At 45.2% G+C, this 12,093-nt stretch overlaps 1 protein-coding gene across 2 annotated transcripts; it reads left to right on the forward strand.

The window, feature by feature from the left end:
• The first annotated feature begins 885 nt into the window (after positions 1-885).
• Positions 886-11,207, forward strand: saraf (store-operated calcium entry-associated regulatory factor). Of its 2 annotated transcripts, none has more exons than XM_037472778.2 (7): positions 886-1,154; positions 5,542-5,720; positions 6,954-7,134; positions 7,240-7,496; positions 7,704-7,857; positions 9,557-9,648; positions 10,422-11,207. In XM_037472778.2, exons 1-7 carry the CDS (start codon positions 1,085-1,087, stop codon positions 10,482-10,484), a joined length of 996 nt encoding a protein of 331 aa, XP_037328675.1. In that variant the 5' UTR covers positions 886-1,084; the 3' UTR covers positions 10,485-11,207. The 2 variants fall into 2 exon arrangements, with proteins under 2 accessions (XP_037328675.1, XP_037328676.1); XM_037472779.2 differs by having other exon boundaries at positions 887-1,154; positions 7,209-7,496.
• The last annotated feature ends 886 nt before the right edge of the window (positions 11,208-12,093 follow it).

Here is a 12,093-nt window from a genome sequence, read left to right on the forward strand (position 1 = left end):
TGGAGTACAATTCTGTAGGGTTACAGACCTCATGCTCCCAGTAGTAATAATAACTCTACCTAAAGCCAACATTAGTGGAAACTAGTCAAAGAGTTCAGGAGAGACAAACTGGAATTAGCCTCCACATGCAAAACCAGTCCTAGTTTAGGGGTCGTCTCATTGTTGCCCCTCTAGTGCACCTGACAGCACCTGTTAATTCCAGCATCACCAATGCAGCTGAAACTGATTTTAAAAAAAAACTCTGCTACTTACCTGACCAGATCATTATCAGAGAAGGGCAATGAATTCATGCCATATCCTAATAAAAGATATAATGTTCTTGAGCGGCGCATATCACCAGGGCGGCATGGTGGTTACCACTGTCGCCTCACAACAAGAAGGTTCTGAATTTGTCTTTGTGGAGTCTGCATGTTCTCCCTGTGTCTGTGTGGGTTCTCTCCTGTATTCCGGCTTCTTTCCACATGCTTTGGGCATTAGGTTGATTGGTGACTCTAAATTACCTGAAGCCGCATAATTTTAAATGTAGAAATATCAGTTGTATTTCCATGGTATTTGGAAATATGTGCTATGATTACCCTTTTAGTTACTTTTTGAATCTACGCTTTTCTATTTTTTATGTTAGTCTGCAGGGCAATAAAAGAGTTCACAACTCTTGACTTTTCAACCAGTCATTCTCTCAATTTGTAGTCTTACAATGTAGCAAATCTTTTGAAACGACAGTTGTGAGCTCCCTGTACTCAATTCTGTAAAGACACGTTCACAAATCACACTAGTTGAAAAGATAAGAAATAAAAATCATCATAAACATCGTGCATGCTCTCTGACGTCAGATCCGGTCTCTGTGTGGCAGTCGTGCGCTTCCCCTATTGGCTACAACAGCGGAAAACCGATGACAACCCGGAAATGAGGTTACATAAAGCTACGGCATGTTGTGGTTTCACCGACAGTAACATCGAGTGTAGCTGAATGCTTTTCCCGGTAGTTTAACTCGAAGTGAGACGGCACCTCTTAAATAATAGCTTGAAATCACGTTAGTTGTTGAGAAAAACGGGGACGGTCGTTTTGGGGTAAAGACGACAAAGAAATGAAACGGTGTAACGTCATACTTGTGTTGCAGTTTCTGTTTGTGGGACACATCAAAAGTTGGGATGACGGTAGGTCACATAATTCTTTTTGCTCCCCTCTGTTTCAGTACTACCAACTGTTTAATTAATAATTCACATGTTTTGTTTTTACTTAACCTGGAAATTGAAGTGAGCAGTGCGAAACCAAAACATACAACTTCCGCAAACGGCTTTCCAATATGTTTCGTGAATTTGAAAAGGTTTTATGTCCATCAAACAACGAAACTGTTAACGCAGGGGTCTCAAACTCAAATGACCTGGGGGCTGCTGGAGGCAGTATCTGGGTGAGGCTGGGCTGCATCAGGTATTCCACAAGAACAAATTGACAAAAATCCAAACTTCTCAATTGTCATTACTAAGTTATTTAACTTCATTGGGTTCTTCTGAATATGAATATGGTTCTGTAGATTGTAAGGGGCGGGTAGTGCGTTCCCATCAGATTCCGTCCCCTGTAGCGGCTGCTACTACACACGCTTCTCGGTCCAAAGCACAGGGATCTACGCCCGGATGAGCTGTGGATCTGCCTCGACTCTGAGGCAGCTGCCACGACTTCACGACAGCTGCGTCGACTTTGTGGCAGTGGTGCCTCGACACTTGCCGTTTTTTTTTTGTTTGTTTTTTTTTTCGTTTTTGTGCCAAATAAGTGACATTAATGTTTTATAATTGGCCAACATGTGACAATACAATACGCCCTTTAACTGTACTAGTGTTAATTGTAATTGGTTTAGTCATAAAACGCCGATAAATGATACAATGGCACCAGCTAAACAGAAAGTGACAAAGTGAATGTACATGAGAGTCAGTCGGTGGGACCCGGGCTCTGTTGATGAGCCCGACTGCCGAAGGGAAGAAACTGTTAGTGTGGTGGGAGGTCTTAGTCCTGATGGACCTCAGCCTCCTGCCGGATGGAAGGGGCACAAAGAGTTTATGTCTGGGGTAAGAGGGGTCGGCTACAATCTTTCTGGCCCGCTTCAAGGTCCTGGAAGTGAACAAGTCCTGGAGAGACGGCAGATTTCAGCCAATCACCCTCTCTGCAGAGCGGATGACATGCTGCAGCCTGCCCTTGTCCTTGGCTGTGGCTGCAGCGTACCACACGGTGATGGAGGAGCAGAGGATGGACTCGATGATGGCCGTCTAGAAGTGCACCATCATCGTCTTTGGCAGGTCTGCTGAGCCTTTTTGGTGATGGAGCTGTTGTTCAGCTCCCACTTGAGGTCCTGGGTGATGATGGAGCCCAGGAAACTGAAGGAATCCACAGTGGTGACGTGGGAGTCACACAAGGTGAGGGGGTAAGGTGGGGCTGCGTTCTTCCTGAAGTCCACAAACATCTCCACCGTTTTCAGGGTGTTGAGCTCCAGGTTGTTCTGTCAGCACCACGTCACCAGGTGGTCAGACTCTCACCTGTAGGCGGACTCATCCCCACCAGAGATCAGTCCAATGAGGGTGGTGTCATCTGCAAACTTCAGGAGTTTGATGGACTGGTGACTGGAGGTGCAGCTGTTGGTGTACAGGGAGAAGAGCAGAGGGGAAAGAACGCAGCCTTGGGGGGAACCGGTGCTGATGGATTGAGAGGCAGAGACATGTTTCCCCAGCTTCACGTGTTGCTTCCGGTTGGACAGAAGTCAGTGATCCACTTGCAGGTGGAGTCGGGCATGTGCAGCTGGGAGAGTTTGTCCTGCAGCAGAGACAGGATGATGGTGTTGAAGGCAGAGCTGAAGTCCGCAAACAGGATTCTTGCTTAGGTTCCTGGGGAGTCCAGATGCTGGAGGATGAAGTGGAGGGCCATGTTGACAGCATCGTCTACAGACCTGTTGGCTCTGTAGGCGAACTGCAGGGGGTCAGTGAGGGTCTTCAGGTGGGACAGGACTAGCCGTTCAAAGGACTTCATGACTACAAAGGTCAGGGCGACGGGTCTGTAGTCATTCAGTCCTGTGATCCTGGGCTTCTCCTGGGAACAAGGATGATGGTGGAAGCCTTGAAGCAGACTGGAACGTGGCATGTCACCAAGGAGGTGTTGAAGATGGCGGTGAACACAGAGACAGCTGGTCAGCACAATGCTTCAGGGTGTGGGGTGAGACTGAATCCGGACCGGCTGCTTTACGGGGGTTCTGTCTTTTAAAGAGCCGGTTAACGGCTCTCTCCAGGACAGAGAGGGACGGTGGGGGAGGGGAGGGTAATCCAAAGGTGTGAGCCACTGATGGGTCGGGGGAGGGAGGGGTGGTAAAGTTGTGGGGGATGGAGTCAGGACATTGTCTTTCAAATCTGCAGTAGAACTCTTTCAGCTCGTCTGCTAGGCGGAGGTCATTCATGGAATGGGGTTTTTTCGGCTTGTAGTTTGTGAGGTGTTTAAAGCCTCTCCAAACTGTAGCAGAGTCATTAGCTGAGAACTGTTGTTGGAGTTTCTCAGAGTACAGTCGTTTAGCTTCTTTCACTGCCTTGCTAAACCTGTATTTTGACTCTACAAGTTTTTGTCCCCACTCCTAAATGCCTGATCCTTCTGCAGTCGTAGTTTTCGGAGTTCCGCTGTGAACCAGGGTTTGTTGTTGTTATAACTCAACCTCGACCGAGTGACCGGTACCTGAACTCGTGGCACCGCTCGAGCTAACTCTCTTGACCGAGTAAACACACGAGGCAGTTGCCGTAAACTCAAGGCAGTTGCCACGACTTTCTTCTGGCCACACTGTCGGGGCTTTCACTGCTTTCAGTCACAGCATCACACTTCTCTATACATGTTTGTTCCGGCGTGTTGTTACTGAATGACGTGTTATAAACTGCTGCGGTTTAGAATAATCTCTCTGTGTAAAGAAGCTCCAAAACCTTGCAGCGTGTGCGTAAAGGAGCCGTGGGGACCCTTGAATTTGCCTTCAATTTAACAAAAATAAACGTGTGTGTGTGTGTTCAGTTTGTTTTCTCTGCTGGAAACCGAAGTCGCCTTTGCTCAAGATGTCACTTTATTAATTACTGACACAAAGACTGATACCGTCACTGCAGTATAGCCTAAATAAGTCCCTCTGCATTGTAAAGACTAGTTTATGCTTCTGCGTTTTCAGAGAAATGCAAGGACACGCAGATACAAGAGCCTCTTGCTGTTGTCGTGATGAGCAAAGCAAGGACCAGACTTGAGACTTTAATCAAAGCAATATGACAATGTTTATTTGTGACAGGAGTATTCCGTCCTGCAGTCATGCGTGCACGGACCTGTTTCAATCTGTCTAGCAACAGCAATGAAAGGGCGCTAAATACAAAGTGCGCTCGGAATATATAGTCTTTAAGAGCATTTTTGATTGGTTCACTATGATGGAGGCGGCCTTATTTATGACAGTATATTCGGAGAGCCCCATTGGAGCACAGGGATGGCCATCCCTTCAGGCTCTCGGATCATCACGTCTCCCGTTGTTCATGAGTTCAATGCATACATGTCTCTGTGTGTGAGACATGTCAGTCTCAATATTCTGTTTTATCTACATTTGACCCTTGGAGTGCGTGTAGTTCTTTAGCAACAGGTTCACTCCATATTAAGGCTGTTTTGCGTGTGAGCCATGGTCACCCAGTCCCATGTATGGACGTGACCCTGAGAGTGCGTGCAGCCTTTTTATCAACATGTTTGTGTGCTCCGGGTCATACACTGCCTCCACTTATTATTATTATTATTATTCAATTATTGTTCAAGTGTAATTGCAGTCTAGCGTGAGCATGCATGATTATATTTAATCCTCAACACTGCCTTTTCACCCCATTTTATAAACTTGTGTCAAAAGCTACGTGAGTCTATGCAGCCCGCAAGGCTGTGATTGGTCTGCTAACTACATCCTTTCAGGAGTCTCACATTTCTGGTTTCATAGCATAATTCCGCCATTATTAAAACGATTTTTTTTACGAGAGAATAAGAGTTTTTGTCCACTGATATAACTCGTTGTTGGCGGACTATACGGACGTGCGGATGGGGTCCTTATAGTGGACGTAGATCTCCGCAAAAAGGTTGATTTGCCGGTCGAAGGGTGTACAAAGTTGCGGAGGATTGAAAAGCGGCAGTGGCGATGCACGGTGCAAAACGGATAAATAAACAAACCAACGACTTCCACACACAAAGGTCACTCTCTAGGTCGTCTTCAACAAACGTTTTTCCACCTAGTGTTCTGGTGGTGAATTGCTCCGCAACACGCGCAAGCCTTTTAGAACCATGAATTGAAACGAGTCCGTCGACACAAGATGCAGAGACGCACACTCTCACACAGAAGCATGTTCCAGCCTTAACATTAAACTTTCATATTAAGCTGGGGGCCACAAAATATCGTCCCGAGGCCTGCAATTTGCCTGGAAAATATTTATGGATGTCCCTTTCAGTTATCTTTTTTACTTCAGTTGCCGCAATGCTGACGCAATGTAAACCACTCTTTTTCTCCTCTCCCCCCTTCAGGCAGCGTTCTGCTGCGTGATGTGCAGGCATTGACTTTGTACAAGGATCGATACACCACAGCAAGGCGTTCCAGCCCAGTCCCTCAGCTTCAGTGTGTTGGAGGCTCTGCAGGATGCCAGGCTTTCGTCCCTGAGGTGGTGCAATGTCAGAACAAAGGCTGGGACGGAGAGGATGTACAGGTGAAGAGGTTTGGTTTGGTGGGCAGCTGAGACAGAAAGACAATGTATATAGTATCATTTACTCACAAATGTGGCTGAAACACTTCCTTAATAAAAATTATATATCTTTCCCCATCAATAATATGGTACATAATGTAACCAAACCGTGAACATTTAGCATAATACTTCCCTAAGTCTGAGTTGATGTTTTGCCATGAAGAAGATAAAATAAAACAAAATAAACTTGTTAAACCTTACAACCAGTTACATTTGTGGGCTATAGTCTATAGTCTAAATATTTGCACTTTTTAAAAATGCTCTCTGATTAGAAAATGGTCAGAAAAGATACTTAGAGAGAATATATTAAAAAAAAGTGCATTGCGAATCCTTGTTCAGACACTAGAAATTGACCAAAGTAGTGATGCTCTTTCATAACCCCTTGTTACAGAAAACTATATTTCACAATTTCTGCAGTCTTTATTACACCTTGATATTAGATTTAAATGCTTTTATGTCTCTTACATTTATAGTTTTCAGTATTTGGTAATTTATGCTGTTGTCCTTATTTGCAGATTCATGGCTAACATCACAATATTTTAAGTTAGTTCACTTAGACCATGCAGCAGAGTTTAAATTATTGTAATTAGGAGCACCAGATGTTTTTTGTAATACCTGGGCACTCCAATAAACTATTGTAACAGACTACAGACAACTGATCATAACTTTTAATAAGTATAGTTATTTTTTCCTAGAAAATATCTTTTTTTTTTGTGTAAAGCACTGATGTACTTTCACTGTAATTGGTTGACCACTACACTTTGTCACTTCTTTTAGCCTGTTAATTACCACAAACCAAAATGTTTCGCCCCCCCCTGACTGATTTCTCAAGCTGAAGGGCCTTAATATAATTCTATCAATGCATAAGTCAGCCTATAAGTAATGACAAACATTGGTACCAATTTCTGTGTTTGCTGATGGGAATCCACAGATAACATTCCTATTGGTAATTTGCATTGGTGTGATCACCTGCACAGTGAGTTGGGGACATTACATCATAGTGTTGCTAGTTCAGACTTTAATTCCGTTTCTCTCAGCGGACATAAACTGAGATATACATATAACAGACATATCTGCTAGTCATAAAGTCTGATTTAAAAACAAATACAAAAAGTGAGACATTGTTTGTGTGTAACCTTCACCCTTAGTGTGTTTTAATATGAGGATACGGTATTGAATTGCATGTACTCCTCACAGTGGGAGTGTAAGACTGATATGGACAATGCCTACCGATTTGGTCGCATGGAGGTGAGCTGTGAGGGCTACAGAAACCCTGCTGATGCCCTCATCCTGAAAGGCTCCTGTGGGCTGGAGTACACTCTGGAGCTGACTGAACATGGCCGGAGGACGTCACACGCTGGAACCAAAAGTTTTGGAGGTAGGAGGATAGATGCAATAAAAACACAAGCTGGAGATATTTAGAAAAGTGCCGTTTTTATTTATCTGTCTCAGGCCTTGGTGGTTTAGCATCTAGTTTCTTCAGCGCTTTCTCTGGAAACCACCAACGCCACCCGCCTAGCCAGCAGAGTCGTCAAAGCGAACCTGCAGCCAGTGGGGACTCCGGAGGTCTGCTGGTGGTTGCTGTGCTCCTGCTCGTGGCATACGGCGTATACAAGCTGTTCCTCAGCGGGAACACGTCCCCCTGGGGGCAGGGCGATGGACAGGCAGGTTACCCCAGGGATAATCGCCATGGCTCCACTGCAACACCACCGCCCCCGGGATTCAAACCCGACTTCACAGGTAAGCCATGCAGATACACTAAAGGGAGGATAGAGTGGCAGATGATGTTTGCACCGATTCTCCATGGAAAACAATGTTCAGGAATACATGTGGGTGTAATATGAGCCCAATGCTTTCTTCTATTGTAGAAATAGCTGAATAAGCACTACGTAGTTAATAATTTACGTACTTTGCTGAACTCTTGAATCTCTCTTGTGGTGTTTTAAGGCAATCCTGGTTCCAACCCAGGCTACGGTTTCCATAGTGACTACACTGACAGGCAACAGTACCCAGGAGGCCATGCTTCTCCTGGCACAGGTGGGGGCTTCTGGACCGGCATGGGAACAGGAGGAATGCTGGGATATCTCTTTGGTCGTCATAGGTCAGTAAAGAGATGGGAAAGAGGGAGAGAGATTTTTTTGATTTTTAAAAAACCTTTATTTTTTCGTAAAGCAATATCAATGTTTGTACAATCTAACAGGTATATAATTTATAATTTATTTAAAAAATCAGTCTCTTTTCCAATGGGCCGCCCCGCTCAGGAACCTCCTCAGCCGGACTGATGCCTCACTCGGTCCCGGTTGTGCTCCCCCCTTCTCGGTTGAGCTTGAGGAGGAACTTCCTCAACCTGTAGACCTCCTGTTGGGTGAAGTCTCCAGCTCCCTTCTTCATGCTGCCGTGTCGGGCAGAGCGAGCGAACTTCTCCACGTCGGAGAAGTAGTCCTCCAGCCTCACTCCCCTCTCGTTCTTGGTGGCCAGCAGGAACTCCTTCACCTGCCCAGCCCCGTACCTCCTGGAGACCGTCCCACCTGAGGAGACACTGATGGCAGAGCCCCACCCCGAAGAGGAGTCGGACTCCCCACCCCCCGCCTCCCCTCTGCTCGACGCCCCTCCCCTCTTTGCCTGAGAGCCTCCTCTACTGGCCCTCGTCTTTCTTTTCAGGTGGGGGACCTTAAAGCCCACCCTCCCCTCCTCCATCTCCTCCTCACTGTCGGAGACGCCCATCCCACCATCGAGCGACCCCCGAGCTCCTTTACAGTCGCTCTCACGACTCATCCCACTCGTCCTCTCTTTCACTCTGTCACACACGAGACTCGCCCACTGGGCTACATTCGCTTCTCCATTCACTCCTACACTCACCCCCTCACCCACCTGACCGACCGGCTGGGCCACACTCACCCCCTCACCCACCTGACCGACCGGCCGGGCCACACTCATCCCCACACTCACCCCCTCACCCACCTGACCGACCGGCTGGGCCACACTCACTCCCTCACCCACCCCCTCGCCCACCTGACCGACCGGCTGGGCCTCACTCACCCCCTCACCCAACTCTCCAACAACCTCCTGGGCTTCCCCAGCCCCCTCTTCCTCCCCGGCCCCCCCAGCACCCTCCCGGTTCTGGTCCTGAGAGGAGGACTTTACTGGACAACCCCTCGCCAGGTGTCCCTCTCCACCACACCGGAAACACCTCCCATCGTCCGATGTAGCGAACATCACGTATTCGAACCCCTCGATCCTCACCTTGATCACCAGGTTGAGAGCCTGGGTCTTGGTGAGGACCATGTGGAGCTGTCTCCTGTGAGACACCACATGTCTCAGCAAAGGAGACCTACACCCTGAGGACACCTTCCTCATTTGGGACACCACCGTCCCGTGCTTCACCAACTCGGCGAGCAGCGCATCGTCCGGTACGAACGGCGGAAGCTTCACGCCGTGCTTCCGTGTTAGCCCCGTGAGGTCCATCTGTGCGTGCTGCACGCCGATCGGCTACAAACACGCACAAATTAATCACCCACACACACAACCACACATTTACACTAAAAGATCCGAAATTAAACGAAATTACAGCTAGAAATCACAATCAAACAATTCACCTCACGCCACGCTCCGGTCACTCCGCACTCCTTCCACACACACACACACACACACACACACACACACACACACACACACACACACACACACACACACACACACACACACACACACACACACACACAGAGAGAGAGGGGAATGGTTCAGCTTCCACTCTATTCCAAGCATTCTGGTGATTTGTGCTGTGTGTGTGTTTTATGCAGAAACCAGTCCAACAACTATGATCGCTCCCCTTACAACGGACCTCCTCCTGCTGGAGGCTACACATCTTCCTCTGGGACACGCACTGCTTCCGGTAGGACTGTCTGTTTACACAGGTCATCAACCTTTTACCATGTTTGGTGGAAAGATATTCATGAAGGCATTTATGCTTAAGGTGATCCCACATATGGTTCGTTTTTACACAAACTCAGTGGAGCCACAGGAAAGGGACCCAGTTATTTTTTCTTTCACTGTTCTCTGTGAATTTGGAAGAGTACTCTTTTCTATTGCTGGTCCACTTGAGCTCTGATGGGCCTCAGCCCTTGTTGCATACGTTCAATGACAGCGATCGAAGCGCAGGTGCAACAGATGCTTTCGACTGACTTATATCTGATATTTTAGATTGTTTGCTTTGTCTTGTACAGTTCTTTGCTGGGGAGTCAATTTCTTTTCAAACGTGTGCCAGAAATACCAACTAAATGGTCTTGGTTAGTAAGGAGGGAAAAGATGCTGATCCAAATATGAAAGCCACCTTAACATCTACTTTTACTTTTTTTCTTTTGATTGTTTTTCAAGCATTTAGTAAATTCACTGATTTTATTCATGTCACCCACCCCTAATGAATATTATTATTTAGACCAATTTCATCCGCATTGCTTAGGAGGTATCCAAGGTGGAAATAAAAGCAAATACAGATCATGGTTGTACCAGGGCCAATGATCAGTAGGTCACAATGTTGAAATTTGGTTGCCATACTTGCGAGGTAATTCCTCCACTTTAGTTTTTGTTGGGGAATGCAAAGAGTTAACAATAAATGTCCAGTAGACTCCAGAGACCAGCTGACTGACTCACATCCTTGTTCGCCAGGTTTTGGAGGAACTAAAAGAAGATGAAAGTTGTGGAGGTGGACAGTTAATAAACACGGAATAATAAAGGACGGGCTCAGTGATGGACGGATGGACCAAAGCACCGTGAGGAGGCGCTTTCAACATGCAGGAGGAACTTGAATAACGGCATTGTTATTTCTTATTTTTTTCTACTTTCAGAGGTCACTTAGATCTCAGCTCCCGAATGAAGGCATTCATATTCTCCTGTGAAAAGGTGGTTTGAGCTATAGCTTGATGTCTCCAGTGTATGGTTTTCTGTTGACTTTGTTAATGAATGAGTATGTTCGGCTTTATTGCATTCCTGTAAAATAAAAGGCAGGCATAGAACAAAATAAAGTGAACACAGCAGAGGCAAGAATCAAGCGCTGAAACATAAATTCTGTTTTCATAAAATGAGTTTGGATTCATCAAATGTGTCTCTACATATTTTTACCATTCAAGAACAAAAAAACAGATTTTTTATATAATAAATAAATAAATAATGAGAAAATAATAATTTAGACACAAATTTGATCTTCCCAATTATCAATGTGGGCTTTGGTTGCTGAAGTTTTTAAAGTAGGTAGAGTTGAAGTAAGAGTTTTGAAAACATTGCTGTAGGTTCTACTTGGTGTAATTGTCTTGAGACGAGCCATATAAACTTCTATTTTCTGTATTTCAATAAATCGATCAATAGATCGTCTCTATTTGAGGTCCATTGTAACCAGTTAGTGAATCTAAGTACATGTGTTGAGGTCTTTCAATATTAATTAAATCTTCAATCAAGCTATTGTCATTCTTTTTTTCATTAAAGACTCCATCCTTAACCGTAGGATTTTGAAATCCCAGAAAAGCATCTCCCATTTGATCCCAGTTTCTCAGACATTCCAGCGTGCTTCAGCCATTCAACAAACAGTTATTGCAGGATATGTTTTTAAAAGAGTGATGGGGCTGCGCTGCTCTGTGTCGCCTGGGCGAACACCAGCCTCTTCCACAAAGTCCAGGTGGACTTGTCTTCTGACTCGTATGCAGAGAAAGTGCTTGATTGCCTTCCTTTGTGTTCTTGCTAGGCCCCCTAACCATCCGGTCAACCTGGCCTACATCCACATGTGCAGAAGGAGTCAGAAATGATCAGATATGACAAATAGTTGAGAGATGCTTTTGGTGCAGTTTTGCTCTCAGGCATGGTAAGTGTTGGTTATTATTATTTTTATTATATCAGCAACTTGATATTCTTAATTGGGTTGGATTTGATAATGCCTTGATACACAGTATATTTCCATAAATATTCACATGACAAGAAGAAAAGGCAAGGCAAGTTTATTTGTGTAGCGCTTTTCATACACAAGGCAGACTCAAAGTGCTTCACATAATGTCATGCAATAAAGTGAAATAAAATGCAAGAATTAAAAGACAATTAAAAAACAGCAAATAAAATTGTAAATATAAAAAGAATTAAAAGTTACAGAGTGAGAGATTAAAATCTTATTAAAATTGTTTAATTAAAAAATTAAAAGGGCAATGTAGGTAGTAGTGGAAGCATATCAGTGATATACTTTGGCCCTAAACCATGTAGTGATTTATATGTGAGCAGTAGTGGATTTTGAAATTAATTCTCTGACATACTGGGAGCCAATGTAAGGATTTAAGAATTGGTGTAATGTGCTCACATT

This window comes from Pungitius pungitius, chromosome 9, assembly GCF_949316345.1.
Source record: "Pungitius pungitius chromosome 9, fPunPun2.1, whole genome shotgun sequence".
In the NCBI taxonomy this organism is placed as follows: domain Eukaryota; kingdom Metazoa; phylum Chordata; class Actinopteri; order Perciformes; family Gasterosteidae; genus Pungitius; species Pungitius pungitius.

What these genes read in the sequence shown, in the direction of transcription:
- saraf (XM_037472778.2), top strand. Translation starts at nt 1,085, where the DNA reads ATGAAACGGTGTAACGTCATACTTGTGTTGCAGTTTCTGTTTGTGGGA. An exon ending in GGGACGGAGAGGATGTACAG is followed by an intron (nt 5,721 to 6,953) that starts GTGAAGAGGTTT and finishes TACTCCTCACAG; the next exon opens with TGGGAGTGTAAGACTGATAT. An exon ending in TGGAACCAAAAGTTTTGGAG is followed by an intron (nt 7,135 to 7,239) that starts GTAGGAGGATAG and finishes TAGTTTCTTCAG; the next exon opens with CGCTTTCTCTGGAAACCACC.